Genomic DNA, 17,150 nt, shown 5'->3' with positions numbered 1-17,150 from the left:
TCCTCTTCTAGCCGTGGGTGACAATGCAGTCCATATCTTTCCCCTTTGAAAATGCAAACTTGATTGAGTGAATCAGTCTATACATGATTACGATTGTTGAGTATTTTGGAGGTGTGGAGTATGCAGAGCTGGGTAGATTCTCAGATGTTCCTTTTAGTCATTTTAACAAATGGAGGTGCCTTCCTAGAAAACTGTAGCATCACTGCTCTTTAGAAAACAGCTATGTGGTTCTGCCCAAGGTTCTGCACAATGCTAGCCCAATGTGGGCATCTGTTAACTAATGAAACAGAGTTGGTAGTTAGCATTCTCTTTCAAGCGTGTTGAGCTGTTCAATGACATTATTTTAGCAGCAGTTTGAAAAGATGTGGCAAAATTCACACATCATGTGCTTCAGCTTCCCAGCATGGTAGCATTGTATAAAGGGCAGTTGTACCAGGCATTTGTGTGAATTAATGATTATCCCTCACTTTATTTACAGGGCCTCATAATTTTGTCCAATCAAATTATGGCTGCACTAAATATGTATATTGTATGTATATATTGTTCTTGCTGTGTACTGGAAAGCTGAGGATAATGCAAAGAGATGACCATGTCTTCCAACGAATATTTCAGGTATTTCACAATACATGATGCATATCATGATACTTTTACACAGACACAATGTTCTAGCAGCGACATATTTACAAACAGATCACACACATCTTCTAAGCCGCTTCTCCTTCTGGGTTGTTGGGCTGGGGGGGCTGAAGCCTATCCCAGCTGTCATCCAGCGGAAGGCAGGATACACCGTGGACAGGTTGCCAGTCAATCACAGGGCAGACAGACAGACATACACATTCACTCACACCCAGGGGCAATTTAGCATGTCCAATTGACCTGACCACAAGTCTTTAGACTGTGGGAGGAAACCGGAGTACCTGGAGGAAACCCACGCAGACACGGGGAGAACATGCAAACTCCACACAGAGAGGACCCTGCTCACCTGGCCAGGGAAACAAACCCAGGCCCTTCATGCTGTGAGGCAACAGCGCTACCCACTGTGCCACCCATAAACAGATCAGTACATTCATTTGTATTCAACATTTCACATATTGTACTGCACTAAATTAAACAGTTAACGTTATGCTCTCATTTTTAAACAATATGCAGTTGGTAAAGGTTATTTAAGTACTGACAATATTCACAATCACAAATTTTCACAATAATGCTAAAATATTGTCAAATTGTCTACTATAGTTGTAATTTTTTTTACTGTTCGTGTTAAAATAATGGACTATTACAAGGCATTTATAATGTAGGGAAAACTTTGATTTAATATAGTAATGGCAAAATGCTGTGTGGCCTGCTGTGACGCAATGAAGATGTTGAGTTGTGCCATGTGTACCTCCATTAAAAACAATGGTTCCAAATTTTTGGATGCTGTGCGACGTGATGCGACATGTCGATGAGTGATGTGTCTTTGGTGATACCATTTGACGCAGTCAGATTTGAATCTTCTAAGAAGTTTGAATAACACTATTCACTTCCAAAGGAATAAAAATGTGTTAGAATGAATGCTGTATGACAACTGTACAAGCAATTGATCCCAAAATACACAAGGATTCTATTTATCCCTCAAAAGCGTCAAGTAATGCTGAGATTGATAACTGGTTCACCACATTGGTTTATCAGTCTACTCAGGCTTTAGCATAAACTTAAGTGTTCGTAAAGAACCCATTAACTGAGGTCCTCTTTAGTTCATCTAAAGAGCATGCACTGATTCTAAAATAGAGAATAAACAAGAATTGATGTTTTTTTCTTTGAAAAAATAATGTGAAGAATAATGAAGATTTTTTTAATTATTATTATTTGGTGGGTAAGTATTCTAAAAATACTCTCCTAAAATGTAAAAGTAACTGTATTTTGAATTTTCAAAATGTCACCTGGACTGAATAAAGATTCTTCATTTCTGTATTCTTAATACGTTTTCATAATAATTGCATGCAGTCAAATCCCACCCAGTTCTCTACCATTTGGCCTTGGTCTACTGATTGATTCATGAGCTCAGAGAAATTTACCTATAGCCACACATATATATTCGGTTATTTGCAAACACTGATAGTGTAAACATGCTGGTGTATACTGTTCTATAAAGCTGAAATTCATACTGTAGCAAATGAATTGGCAAGGCCACATAGATCTAAAATCACAGTAAAGCATGTGTGTGTACGTATAGCTCTTTGTGCAGGCCAAATATCTCCAGGCTGGTGGGAAACTTGTTAATGTTGTAGGGAGATTTGTTTATATGATTGAAAGAGTAAAGGCAAAAAGGTTTCATTTTGCTTCCTGATGTTTAGGGTTGTGTTTGCAAACAGTAATGGAGAAACTCCACAAAGATAGGAATATTAACTTGTGTGTGGGTGGGTGTTTAGGTAGGAGAGAGAGAGAGAGAGAGAGAGAGAGAGAGAGAGAATTCATTTTATTAGTATGATATATGGTGTTAGGTGCCTTATTTGCAATTGTTTGCTTGTTTTAAAGGAGAATTTTACTGATTAAAACAAAAAAAATCAGATTAATTCAAATGTTAAGATTAAAAATGAAAAAAATCTGTATTCTTTATAGTGGTGGTAATAGGAACCAAGGATTGTGATGTTTACAACACATATATAGCTGTCCAATTTACTGTCATAAACGAGTTAATCTGCATGTGTCTTAGTTTTGGGCCAAAACGTATTTTTAAAACTATGGTGTTTTCACAGTGTGAAGCATATTTTTTAAACATTTCATGTAATAGCTTTCTGAGAGAGGCTTCAGATGTCTGGTTCCCATCACTGCCACTGTGAAAAATTCTGACTTGGCAAGTTTCTCTAAAAGGGAGCATATCACGTCAAACCGCTCAAATGACTTTATTTACATCTTAATGATTTAACTATGAAGAATTTTTGAAAAAGGGGTGGAATGTCCCTTTAATCACCATAGCTTAAAGCCCACTGAAGATGTACAACAAATCTGCATAGACTAATGTGGCGTTACATTTTCCTTGAATCAGGATGTTTATATGCTTTATTTCGTCTCGCTTAAGTCATGAAATTAACACAACTCCGAAAGCAGCAGCGGCATCAAAAACAAGAAAAGTTATTCATTCATTTGAAATCGTTAAAGAAGCGCTTAAAACATTCAAAATGACCGTAACTGTGCCTAATTCAAGCATCCACACCACCTAATGAAACAGATATGACTCTCAGCGCGCGGGTATAAACCTGCCAGGCTCGGTCTGCGCATGTCTGCCCTTTTTTGGTAAATTAGTCAACGTCTTTCGTGTTAGCAGTTCAAAGTCTCTTGCATTGCTTCTATTTTTAATTCATTTTGTTGAGCATATGAACGTTATTCAGCGGACAATACGCTCGGCTACACCACGCTAGAAGTCATTCGAGCTGCCTGATTTAACTAAAAAAGAATTTGGGGGAAGAGTTTTTGGTTTTTTTTTTATCTCCTGTCTGTCGGTGTGAACGTGCCCTTCGCCCCTTGCTTTATCTCCGGACTGTAACGTTAGTGCGCCATTTAAGCCGCAGGCTAGCTGCTTTTTTCCAGAATACACGTCCTTTTAACAACTTTTTAGTGCCCGAAAAACGAAATTGGGATGTTTTAGTCCTTTGCTACCCGCGTTTTGCTGTCTTGAACGCTCTCTTGTGAACCAGAGGAGGGGGAAAGTTGGGCTCCCTGTCAGCGGCAGCTTTTAGCTTTCGTTTAGACCGCTAACACGGCTGTCTAGCTAAGTTAGCTTCTCTGACTTTACTCTGACTGCCCGTCGATACCGACAGTAAGCGGAAAAACGAAAGTCGTGAGCTGAAATGTGGATTCATTTGTCTGTTTATATGTAAGCTGTACCATAGTTGGTGCGAAGTGACACGCCAGAAAGATGACAAGTGTCTGACACGGGGTATGTCCGTCCTGTCTGACAAGCCAGTAGCTGCTGTCATCCGAGCGCGTTTGGACGCCGTGCTTTCACTGCTTAACGGACACGGAGCTGAACAGTTTGTTAACAAGTAATAAGGCTGGAGTTTTCTCTGTGCTTCGCTCAGTTAGCTGGAGCTCTGTAGTTTTAGAGGGCGTTCACCAGGGTCCAATGGCAGACGCTAACACTAGTTAACTAACTAGAGTTAACTAACTAGCTAGCTGCAGTCGAGCTTAGCTTGCGTCGTAATTACCACACGCAGGTCGTTGCGTGCAGCTGCCCGTCCGTCCAGCTATCAAAGCCGCTTATGTAACGTTGGCGATTCCGCATTCGACACCACTGCGAGCCGGCGGTTAGTCTGGATAGTGCAACAGCTCTGCCACTGGGGTCTGTTTTCCGTTTAAGTGGACCAAAGCGGCCGAATTAGCGGCTCTGTAAGTGCTTTTCTTATTGACACGTCACTTTGAAACAGTCTCGGTTTAGGGTTAATACAGCACTCGGGCTAAAATCTCCCGGTTGTTCGGGAATAACGTTACGCCATCCGAGCCTTTCGCAGCGCTGCTAGCCAAGTGACAAACATGCGAGGGAAGTAGAGGCAGAAGAAACTGGTCGGCTTTCAGGTGGAGGAGAAAAAAACCTTGGATTAAAATCCTGGAAATGAACTTGTGTACTTCGTAATTGTCAAACAGGTAAGCAGAGCTTCGTTCCTAGTCTCCCTCGTTGGGTGTATAAAAGGCAGCTATTGACATTCGGACGCGGGTTCATATATCCTGACTATAACTGCGCTTTATAGTTAGCTTTTAATAGCTTTAAATGCTCAGTGTCTGTAATGGCACCCATACCAGTATTGTGGCTAGCTATGTGAATAACGTTATAAGGGTAGGCTATTGCTGGATCCCATGCCCTTTGGTCTTCTGCTTCAGTCTGCATTTAATATACTACACTCCCTCAATACAGTGACCTGTACCTTATATGGTTAACCTATAGAAACGGCGGGTGACACTGACTTTGTAGGGGGGTAATTTCTCTTGCCCCCAAACGTTATCATAAATTAAGTTGTGCTGACTTCATAGCTTTGGTTTGGATGCAGTGGCCATTCGCGACCAACAGGTTGCACTACTGTGGAGGGCTAGTTGGAGGACTGTCTGGGTTTTTTTATTGTAAGATTTTTCCTTCCTTCAGCCTTTTCTGCACATCAACAGACGCTACAGTCCGTCCCCGGTTCGTGCGGATGAATGGACTGCAGTTAATGAGCCTTATGGGGCAGGACAGCATTTATCACGAGTTTATATGACGAAGGACATGGGGAGCAAAGTTGAAAAGTGAGGTAGATATAATTTTTTAAGCTAAGTCTAGCTGTGAGGAGTCATTTTATCTCTATGTTGTTATATTTGTGTAACATTCAGTCTGGCAAATGTGAATTTCAGATCTATCTGTCTATCAAAGAAATATTTTATATCCTCTCACTAAAATATTTATATTTATTTACAAGGTAGGAAATAAATCTGTAAGAGTGTTTTGTTTGGTTTTACTAGGAGACTTTTTTTTGCTCATTCTCAATATTTTACAGCTTCAGGAGATGGATCGTGGGCTGAAACACAGCAATAATCCAGACGAAAATCTGACTTTAGGGGAGCGTACCATGAGAGGCCAGTTGACAGACTTAACTGCCACCATGTTGACCACCTCAGCCTCTGGCAACATCTCAAACAGACTGAACGGCAGTAATGTTCAGAGGGAGCTCTCTATAGCAGGACCAGTCTCAATGGGACACAGCACTCAGGAGCCAGATGCTAAAGTGTATGGTAAAAACTTCACGATGCAGCACCAGCAAAAGCAGAAGGAACCACCAGAACTTAACCTTGGGGATAACTTTGCTCTCTTGGATGAGAGCATTGCGGACTTAAATCGCACCTCTACCTCAGCGAACTCCAGCGTTCAGGCCCCTGAGCCGTTCTCTTTTAAAATGGAGGAGTTTTCCCCTCTGGATAAGATCGGCTATGACTTTGGGCCCTATGGCCAGCCAGAAAAGGATGTGGATGGAAAGGAGAAACTGTTGGAAGAAAACACTCTGGACATCCTACAGGGTCTGGACCTGCCCAGCTCACCTCCGGAACTTAATGATTTCTATACGACAGAGGACACTGCCTTTCTTTCCTCCCTGGCAGTGGAGGACGCCTTGCTTGGAGACAGCAGCAACATGTTGAAGGATATTAAGCCCGTTGTCACTGGCAACAGCGGAACCTGTAAAAATGTGAACAGCAATGGGAAAGAACATCCACAGCAGATGCTGGAACCTGGTGTCAACATGCCAGTCATAAAGACGGAGAAGGACACTGACTTCATTCAGCTTTGCACGCCTGGGGTCATTAAACAAGAGAATGAGAGAAGGAGCTACTGCCAGATGTCTGGAATGCCAGGGCCCCATGGAGGGCCACTAATGCTGGGAGGTGTTGGTGGCATGGACAGGCAGTCGTACCACTATGGAGCCAGCACCTCCTCAGCCACGAGCTTACCTGACCAGAAGCCTGTTTTAGGCTTATATCCCCTACTGCCGACTGTTGATGGCTGGATTCGGGGCAATGGATATGGGGATGCAGGAATGCAGAGGCCCACCGAGGCGATGCCCCGGGCTTGTCCGCCCACCTACACTTACAGCAGGTAGGATGTGCAATCACTTTCTATTAATTTGAATTTGCACGCCTTGCTAAGAGGCTGCAGAGGCTTACACGTTTAAATCAAAGGGTTCAGAATAAACAGCTTTGGAAAATTTGCTTAGGCAAGAAAGTTAATGCAGTTTCTGTTTCTTGTCTAAACATTTTATAAAGCGTTTTGGATTAAAATTCCGCTCATGGCAATTAACATACATTTTTAGTGTTAGCAGATTCCCTGATGACATGATATAAACATTTATATGTTTTTTAGTGGTAATCTTTGACCCACAATGACTGTAGTCTCAGGTTTTATGTGATATTACCTCGCCAAAATTACCCAAAAGACTGTAATTTATTAAATTTGTTATAGCTGTTAAATTACAATAAGTTTTGTTCTCTTTACATTAAGCTTTGATCAGTGAATTGTCAGTTCAACTTAAACTCAAGCAGTGTTGTTGGAGCCAGTCCACACAGCTGTCACACGAGGAGTCTTCAAACAATGGATATTTGTCCCTATTTGCAGTCTTCATTTGTCAGTTTCTGTTAGTGTGTAGGGTGGGCGGTTTCTTGGCCTGGGAGGCCACGTGTGCAGCTCTGCTTCACTGCTGTGCCTGCCCAGCTCTTAAGCACAGACACATGAACCCCATGCATTTCTCCTCACGCCAGAATGGATCACACCATGAACTCATATACCCTTTTCTGAGGTGTTACAAAGATCACCAAGGCTTTTATTTTTTCAGAAATTTCCAAGGAACAGTACTGATCTCGGGTTAGCTCTGACTGGTCACATGCTATTAAATAGTTACATGTAGACTTATAGTAGCTGAGCTGAATGGTAAAATTTTGTTTCTACCACAATAGGGTATTGCAAACCTTTGCTGCAGCTAGCACAGGGTGCATAATACTGTTGTGTGTGTTCTGCGAAGCCAGAGAGGATGAAATGAGTTAATGTCACGAATACTTTGAGAATGGGACAATAAACTAGCATGCCTGCTTCTCTAATATTGTCCTGTCTCATGAGGTTGGGACCTCAGGCAAAAAAGAATAATGCTACAGCTTGGATTTAATTACAACAGAACAGACGCTGAATCAACAGCGCCATTTTTGCGTGGACAAGATGGGATATGTTAGAAACGCCATGTCATGAAGTTTATTATTATGGTCTCCTAGTTTTAGATCAAGCTAATAAAAAAAAAAAAAAGAAAATATTGTATTACAAATCATCTAAACATATAATGGGGTAGCCTGTTCATTGTTACTGTAAGGTTTGTATATTTTTATTTTTTCAGTCTTTTGCTAGAAAGCAAGTGTTTTGCACAGAAAGAGCTGACCGACCTTCCTTTGCTATTCCATCAAAGGAATAGCAGTGTTGAATGTTAACAGTGTTGCAGGGTAGTAGGAAAGCCAAGTCAGAGTTATGTGGGTCAGCATACTTTTCTGACTAAATCAACTTGGACTTGTCTTTGGACCGTTGCTGTGCTGCGTAAATCGAATAAGTTGTGGTTAAAGCCAATTGACTGTAGCTTTCCTTACATGTTATTGTAACATGTTCCTGATCCAGTATCACATTTTCACTGTTGACCTTGCTAATTTTATTTGGCAAAGTCAGAGCTTTTTGGCAAGACTGCGTGCCTGTGAGTGCATTTTCCTCCTGATCCCACATCGCTGATTTTCGACATGAGATGAGAAAAACTTTTTTTTTTTGATTGATTTGATTGATTAAATAGGTAAACATGCTCAGTAATTGAGGTGTATACTATTTCCTGTAATTACCATTCGGAAGTGGTTTATTTGAGTAACATGTGGACTTTGACAGATCAGAATCATATTTTATATGAGGATATATATGAGCATATTTGAAGAGAGCTAGGTTCTTCGTGGATGTCTTTATATGCTTGCTGTTCTCTCTTTATGCACAGTTGACATGTAGGGCTGGTTATTGTTAAAATGTTTTGGTATCTAAACCTTTTCCTGAACGATAATTATTTTGATAACTTTTTTAAAAAGTACAAACTAGAGGTGGGTGTGGCCTAAAGAAGAAGAAGTGTCAGTGTGTCTGTGGGTCTGTGAGGTATTGTAACTGGGTGTATTTACAGAGATTAATAAAGAAGTGCTAGTATTAATGCCATGCATGTTGAATGTAGACAGTCACTCTGCAGGCTAGATTTTGGAACAAGCCTGCTTACTGGCTCACAGGTGCTGATAAGACCTAGATTTTTAACCTCTTATTCTCCAGGGTATATTTTGGTTGTTCCATCTGAATTTATGTCTGATTGGTCGTCGTGGGCCAGTTGAACGGCCCCCAAGGTCACCCGATCTGACCCCCTTAGACTTTTATCTTAGGGGTCATCTGATGACGGCAATTGTCTATGCAGTGAAGATACGAGATGTTCAGCGCCTGAAACTACGGGTACTGGAAGCCTGTGCAAGCATTTCTTCTGCAGTGTTGCTATCAGTGTGTGAAGAGTGGGAGGAGAGGGTTGCGCTGACAATCCAACACAATGGGCAGCACTTTGAACACATTTTATAAGGGGTCAGAAACTTGTAAATAACTCATGAAAGAATGAAGCTACGTTAAAACCAAGCACATTGGTTTTCTTGTGAAATTCTCAGTAAGTTTGATGTCACATGACCCTCTTCCCATTGAAAAAAAATAAAGTTGGATCCAAAATGCCCATCATGGTCACCACCCATCTTGAAAAGTTTTCCCCCTCACATAAATGTGCCTAATGTGCCACAAACAGGAATTTAATATCACCAACCATTCCCATTTTATTTGGGTGTATCCATATAAATGGCCCACCCTGTACACATATTGCTATATGCTTACAATTTACTGCTGAAAGCCAAAAATCTTAGACACTTTTTGTATTATTTTATAAAAATAATTTTTACAGAGCAGATCACTGAAGAGACGCCATCTGTTTATAGTTTATAGCCTGGATTTGCGGAAAAATGGGTCGACTTTCAGTTCACAAAAAATTGTGAGTTCAGGTTCTATAAGGGTTTAAAATTACATCACTCATCTGTTTGACTGGAAAGAAGACCGTTGCAGCTTTCATATAAAATTTGAAAGTTATATGACAAAGTGTGTTTTGGAACCACTGGTGGTCTCAATGAGTTTAAGAGGTTAAATAAGGTATTTTTGATGCTGTGGAGTAGGAGTAGGTGGTAGGACAAAAATATATCATGATACTTCAAGATATTTTCATGATACATGATATACATCACAATATTTGGTTTTCCTGAAGTTTGATATACAATATGAATATACAAAAATGAACAAAAGGCTATAAAAAACAGTGATCACTATTCAGTAGTTAACATATTTTAAGCAATTAAACTGAACAAATGATGCACTCTTTATGTGGTGAATAACTTTGTCATTTGAAACTTTGATGTTAGAAACACTTGAATAGTTTTTGAGATATTTAGATTATCTGTAAGTTTGCAGCTGTAGTAAAATTTGCTAGACTTAGCTGCCCCTGATTGAGTCCTGTGATTAATTTACACATTTGCACTGTTACTTGTAATGAGGAAATTTAATTCAAATCTGTGTCCATCAAGCGGATAGACGCAATTGAATTTCAGGAGTCAGACATAGTGGACAGCTCTTCATAAGCAGAGTTGATCTGATTAGCTGACCGGTCTCAGTGTTACAGTTCTTCAGAATGATGTAGGGCAGTTTTCTAAACATAGGTTAAACCCAGCCTTATGCTGTAGGGGTCAATCCATAAGGGAATCCCTTTGTTTCTCATATGCTGATTGAGCTTGTTAGTGTCCTATGTTTAGCCATGCTTACACAGATAACTTTGCCCAATGCTGATGGTTATAAACTGAGACTCAAACACAGATGGTGCAGTGCTTCAATAGGTTATACCACACTCTGCAGCATATCAAGTTAACAACCCCTCCTTTAGAATAGTTGTGTTTGTTTCAACTTGTTCTTCCATCTGCGAATCAAAGTAATGGAATTTCCTGCAACAGGACCGAATTCTAGGAGCTCTAAGATGCAAGAATATTTTTTTTTTTAACCCACGTCATTTCGGGTTTATATGTCAGTATGCTGTTTTTTTTCTTTAATGTACTGTTGGATGTAGGACAGGAATGCATAATGTTATCCTTGACTAGCTCTAATTTATATGTTGATTCCTCACATTAGGCTTCTGCAGTAGGCCTGTACTGAGATCAGGAGTCAGTTTCTCAGTAGACTTCAGCATTGATAACTACTGGATTTGTCCATTGTATCCACTTCGCTCTTTGCATGTGCAGCCAGTGCAGAACAGATTATGGTAAGGATGAGGTTTTCATAGACCTAAAAGACACTTGATCTTCCTTCTGTTTTGTTTTGCAAGATTTGCAAATTGCAGGATTGTATAGATAGCAGAATATTCAGTCCTGAAAACAAGTATCAGGCGAAAACAAGTATAGGACACCGTTGTGCCCTAGTATCGATTTTAGTCACCATGAGTTCCGCTAGTGACGTATAGAACCTATGCATTCTGCTTGGAATTAGTTGGAGTGCAGTTACTGCTCTCACATGTGGGTTTAACCTACTTGGTGGTACAGTTACTTGAGGTTGAAGTATAAACCCTTGGTGGTTTTTCTCCAATGAGAAATGCGAAGTTATCATCGAAATTTTATAAATGGTAGCATGTAGCCTCTGGGTTACTTTAACTGCTAAAACCACATCTGTCATGACACCTCAGACTTCTCTTAAGAGCATCTAGTAATACAAATTACTTCTGAATGTATTATATGTTCCTATGCCCTTGAAATTGGACAGTAGTTAGCCTGTAATTAGTTTTCTGTTTTACTGTTTGTGATTACTAAAGACTGATAACTTTAGGATAACACAGGCAGGCCTGCTTTCTATAGTGGTAACATTTAAAATTGAGAGTTTTAGATCAACTGAGGAAAAATAAGTTTGCGACGGGAAGTAATATGAATTTTGAGTTTCAAGATTAGGATTATAGAGACTTCAAATATATTGGATATAGATGTATGCAAAATTATCCTTAAATGTAAATTTTACTTCCACTGTAAGTGTTGTGAATGCTTTTATAACGCTTGTTACATGGCGTTAACAATACATTGCAGAAATTGGCAATATATGTTGATAACATAGGACATTGTATGCCCATCAAGTAATTAAAAGAGAAACTAAGCATGGCTGTCTACAATGTGACAGGACTTTTTTAGACTTTTTTCAATTATAATTTAATTAGTAATTGGTCAACTGAAAAGTCAGCTTGGAGCCCTGTTACTGTCATATGTACTGTGTGAACGAATGTTCCTTTTTTTCCAGGGCACTGCTTTTTAACTGAAATAAGTGCATCACGTAATGCTAAATTGCAGCGTTTGTTTCTGTTAAGACCCATGTGTAGAACTGCAGTCAATTAGCACTACTAAACACTAGCCTGCTGTTTAATGTTTAGGATCAGTCAGTGTGATTTTAGCCTCAGTGTTGTATGATAATGTGTCAGTGATCCAAATAAGGTCTAAATCAGGGTATTGTAGTAACAGAATTACAGACACTGTTTGAAGTTCTTAAAGACGGTTTTAGAGTGTATCCTGTTTCAATGACTGGTTTTTAACGGTTTAAGATGATCATTCAGAGTGTTATTTAAATGCATTGTGGTGCGCTGTGTGTATATGTAGTGTTTGAACAGGGTTTAGTTTCAGCTTAAAGAAAAACCCAAAATAAATAGAGAATGCGGGTTTCATAACATTCAATTTTAGTCCATTGTGGTCTGGTTTTAACATGTTTATCTACAGTGCCCTGCTGTCTTATTTCACCTCTGTTTACCCAGATCTGGTCACGCATAATTTACTGTGGATCTTGGTTTCGATGTTCTGCGGTTGCTGCAGTTTTCCTCATTTAAAGAACAGATGTGTCGACCTGATTATATTTGTTTTGTACTGTGCCTTTAGTTGACTTGTTTCATGTTACTATTGAACTGCTTTTGGCACTCAGTACTCCAAAGTTGTTCCCTTCGATTTTCAGTTTTTAAGCTACTTTCACTTTTTCAGTGCTATACAAATTTTGACTCATCGGATTACATGGACTGAATGGCAGAATCTCAACCGCAGTGCACAAATTGTATATTTACAGGCATGCCTCTGTTTAAAGAAGGTTAAAGTGCAACAGATGAGCCCTCTGTAACTCCTCCATCTTCCTTCAGCCTTTTCCTGGCATACTGCGGTTCTGGTCTCTGCCAGCCTCAGCCAAGCACCAAATTTATGCAAACAAGCATAACTGTTTCTTCAACCCTGCTTTGCAAGTATTTTTCTGTATTTCAGTGAGACACGTAAGTTGCTTATTGCAACAGACTGTCTGATTACAGGATGGTTTGGCTTTGAACTCTCAAAGCAATCTTCCAATCAGATGTAGGTAAGGAACTTTTTGTACCCTTCGTTTCCTTCCTATAGCCTGCCCTGAAAAAATCTTCTCAGAAGTCAGTGGGTGACCCCTTTTTTCTAAAAGAGCATTTGTGTAGGGATTGCTATCACGATCGACTGTTGTTGAGTAATTAAGTTATCGACAGATATTTTTTATACTTAGACTGAGTTTCAGATAGGAGAATTAAAAGGGCACATTATAATCAATATAATCATCAGAACAAATTCGAATCAGTGTTTTTCTTTTTGTAATCAATTTTAATATAATTATCATGACAGCCGTAGTATAAAGAAAGGCATAGTCACCCAATGCAGAGCGTTCTTTAAAATGGTGGAATGTAACCCACCCTGGAGATGCTGGCAGGCATCAAATAGTTTAGCCTAATTATGATTGTCTCTCTATAAGGAGCTGTGCCAACCAGATTTCTGCTTGGACATGTTTGTGATGTTCAAGTTTTTGGTCCGTTTTTTGGTGGAGGAGGAGCGATACTGTAAATGGGATCAGAGCCAGTTGGGCTAAAAGTTGCAGTTTTACCCCCAGGCTGTTGCTTTTCTGCCTTTTTATGGTTCCCTTTGGTCACAGATTTTTCAGTGGCTTTTGGTATGGGAGCATTATTTCCTTTGAAATTTGGCATATGCATCCCAAGGAAATCTTATCTGCACGTTAGCATATTTGTGTCGCAGTCAAAATGTTTATTTTTTCAGCTGAACACACAGTGAACTTGCAGATGTGTTGCATATACAGTGGATCTTGTTGAAAGCACAGTCTTAGACCATGCTTTTACAGATGGCCTCCGGTTTCAAAGAAGAGGTGAAATCTGGAGATATAAGGCAGGGAGTGGAACCCCACTGAAAATACACTGTTAGACATTTTAAGCAACAGATTTCATTATCAGTTTCAACATAGACCAGTGTTTTCTGGTACATCTCTCTCCATCACCATATTGTCATCATTTTACTCAACTTTTAAGATAAGTTTGATGTAGTATTTAAACACTGTTACAGAAATGTGTTTACATTGGCATAGTTGAATAAGGAGAGTTCAGTACATGAAACTGACATACCACCTCAACCAGTGTTGTCCCCTCCCTCAAATGCAAATCCCACATATGCAAAAGAGGGCAGTAAAATGTGCCTAAAGATGTTAAATTATTGTCGTCTCATTCATTTTATGCCATGCCCCCAAAATTTACACATGTCTGTTCATGTTCTTGGCCAGCAGGTGCTGTGAAGAAAAAATAGCTAACAAAGCAACAGCAATGAAAATGGCAGACTATGCATAGAAATGGACAGTTCCAGTCTAAGGCGTTCCAGTTCTGTGGCACACTTCATACCTCTTCCAAGGCATCAAACTGTCAGCAGGCATGGTTGATGTTCCTGTTCGGCAGCTTCTCAATCAAGTGTTGCATTCCATCTTAAATGCTACAGCTTGTACAATGCAACTGCTGCACCATTTAAGGTGGAACAAAAAATTTACAACACAAGCTTTAACAGGATCCTGGACAACTTTAATATAGTCATTAGTTTGCTCTGTCCATTTAACTCCCAACAGTTTCTTGAACCTTGCACGACATCAAGCAGGCTTTGACAGTGAAGAGAGGGGCAGCTCCAACTTTATTACAACCCCAACCGCAACCAGTAAGTAGCTAGCCATGCAGTGTGAAGGGTACAGAAATCTTGGGAAGGGTATGAAAATCCCGCCTGGAATGCCAGATTACATCATTCATATCAGTGGTTCACTTTCCAGCTGTTTATCATTTACATCAGCAGTATTTTCTCCATCAAATGTCGTGCACTGATACCTTTCAGATGATATGACAAGGTGGCTGTAAATTTTTTTGTTTTGCTGTATGTAGTACAAATGAGGAGCATTCACCTTTTTTGGCTGTGGCCTAGCTTTTGAAATGCTGTCATGTCAGTGAATCCTTTGGGAAGAGCTTTTGTGGAGGGGATGCAGCTGTAACTCGTTGGTTTGAAGATTGGAAGGATGGAAGAGTTAAAGTGGCAGTAGGGTGCACAGTTTTTCCTGTGTCAGCAACAGTGGTGACAATATTTAGCATTTGATACTTCTTTTTTCATACATTTCTTTTTTACACTGTATAAATTTTTGAAAGTGCATAACATTTTGTACCCAGGGTGAAGGTTTTGTTTTGTAATGATTAACATAATCTGCGCAAAAGCCTATTTTATAACTTTTCTGCCAGCCTGGCATGACAATGCAATTTGAGTGCCCATTAGCAGATGACCAAACCTACCAGTCCAGATTGTATACAGTAACCCTACTGGCACTAAAACATAGCCCAGATTATCACATAATTCATTGTTTACTTTGAGGGTCCTGCATGTTTGAATTGGTGAGAAATGTTCCTCACTCACACTTGCATATTATGTACTCTCTTTCTCTCTTTGTTTTGTCTCTCTGACCATTTGCTGTTCTTTTTCGTTCATGATTACTGTCAGGACTACTGACCATCCCTCCCTTTGCAACACAGCATTAAAAGAAATTAACTCTTGCTGTGACACACTGCTGGAGATTTTCCTCTAATGTCTACCATCTTCTATGTAAAACCTTTTCCTCGCCTGGGAAAGGAGCTTTTCATCCACTAATTACATTCCACTCAGCTTTGTTTTTCTCCCTGCCAAATGGCTTTTTTTTTCCAGACCAAAATTAGTTCTCCACTGTTTGCAGCAGAAGTAGGAAGTAGGTACTAAATTGCTTGTGCTGTGGGAAAGCAGTCTTTAAATTAAGTCTAAAAAGAAAAGGTGAAAATGGTTCCATCAAAACTGCTTGTTAGTAAGAATGGTCTGTAGGAACACTGACATTTCTTACTGATGTATGACTGTATGTTGGTTATTATCTTGGAAGTCAAAAGAAATTACTGCATCCGTAAATCAAAATGGAATACTTTTGTACTTTTGATATGAACAAATTGTTTTAAACTATATTGAGATTTAATCTACAAATGTGCAATACTCTGTACAACAGGACAAATTACAGATTTTTTTTTAAGACAGGTCTCCATAGCATAGGTTGCTAAGGAGAGCCACTGAGGTCTTGTGAGCACTTGTGATTACCACTTAGGACTTCCTCTCAGAAAGTCACTACTTTTCGTGATATCTGCTTAGTCTATATGATATGCTCTATACTGTTACATTAGCAGAAGATCCACCATGTCTTACAAAGCATTAAACATTAACCAGCCTATGATGTGTCTGCGTCATGTGCTAAATTACCCAACTCTGTGATCTGTGTTCAGAACATAACAGATGAGCTTAATATCCGTTGGTCATAAATGAAATGATGTTAAAGGATGCAGTGAATTGCTGAAATCCTATTCTGGATGCATCCAGTGTTTTTGGCATTGTACATGACAGTTATTTTCTATGCTTATTTGTTAATGTTTGAGAGTTCCTACCTCTGAATAGCCAGAATCATTGGAGGGTAATCTGAGAGAAATGAAATGTATTGTGTTTACTTAGTGGTCTACATGTCTTTTTTTTCCGTTTATTAGAGGTTGTATGGTGTTGCTTCCCTGAGGATCAATGCTGTGTTGTCCTACTACTGTAATTAAGAAAGAGCAAGAATTTCCATACTAGCTTTGAAAATATGGCAGATCAGTACATGTGCTTTTGCAAATACAGATTTGTATGTACAGTACTGTGCAAATGCTTTAGAAAATTATATGTAAACATCAAATTAACTGAGCAGTGTTTATTTGCTTAGGAATACTAATATTACAATAAATTCAAAATAACATTAATACAGTAAGTTAACCATTTCCAAACCTCTCCTTTTGTTAGCCCAGTATTGTTTGTAGTTGCCATCTAAGACCTGGTTTGACTAATCAGCCCTCTATTAAATTAAATCACTTGTGCTGGTTGTAGATTTGAATAAATTAATGAAATAGCTTAGGGCATCGAGAAAAAATCTGGAACCAACCCTGTGTTTTTCAAACAAGCTTACAAGATACACTATACAGCCAAAATTAGGTGGACACCCCTCCTGTTTTCTGAGGTCAGGTGTTTCAGCCACATCCATTGCTAACAGGTGTACAAAATCGAGCGTATAGCCATGTAATCTACATAGACAAACATTGGCACTACAGCTTTCATACTGAAAAGCCTAGAAACTTCAAATGTGGCACTGTCATAGAATGCCA

General features: G+C 39.5%; 1 protein-coding gene across 5 annotated transcripts in view; it reads left to right on the top strand.

Moving 5' to 3' along the window:
• The first annotated feature begins 3,285 nt into the window (after nucleotides 1-3,285).
• The window catches only part of LOC108429407 (glucocorticoid receptor), a 53,143-nt gene continuing 39,278 nt past the window's right edge, over nucleotides 3,286-17,150 (top strand). For 2 of the 5 annotated variants that reach the window (XM_017701117.2, XM_017701113.2), the window contains exons 1-3: nucleotides 3,286-4,623; nucleotides 5,117-5,261; nucleotides 5,505-6,595. In XM_017701117.2, the coding sequence (XP_017556606.1) occupies nucleotides 5,514-6,595 (1,082 nt within the window). In that variant the 5' untranslated portion in view covers nucleotides 3,286-4,623; nucleotides 5,117-5,261; nucleotides 5,505-5,513. The remainder of the gene's footprint in view (nucleotides 4,624-5,116; nucleotides 5,262-5,504; nucleotides 6,596-17,150) is intronic. The other 3 variants (XM_017701114.2, XM_017701115.2, XM_017701116.2) reach the window with 3 other exon arrangements.

Source organism: Pygocentrus nattereri, chromosome 16 (genome assembly GCF_015220715.1).
Source record: "Pygocentrus nattereri isolate fPygNat1 chromosome 16, fPygNat1.pri, whole genome shotgun sequence".
Lineage (NCBI taxonomy): Eukaryota > Metazoa > Chordata > Actinopteri > Characiformes > Serrasalmidae > Pygocentrus > Pygocentrus nattereri.
The sequence above is the reverse complement of the archived record's forward strand: the minus strand, read 5'-3'. Positions and strand labels throughout refer to the sequence as shown.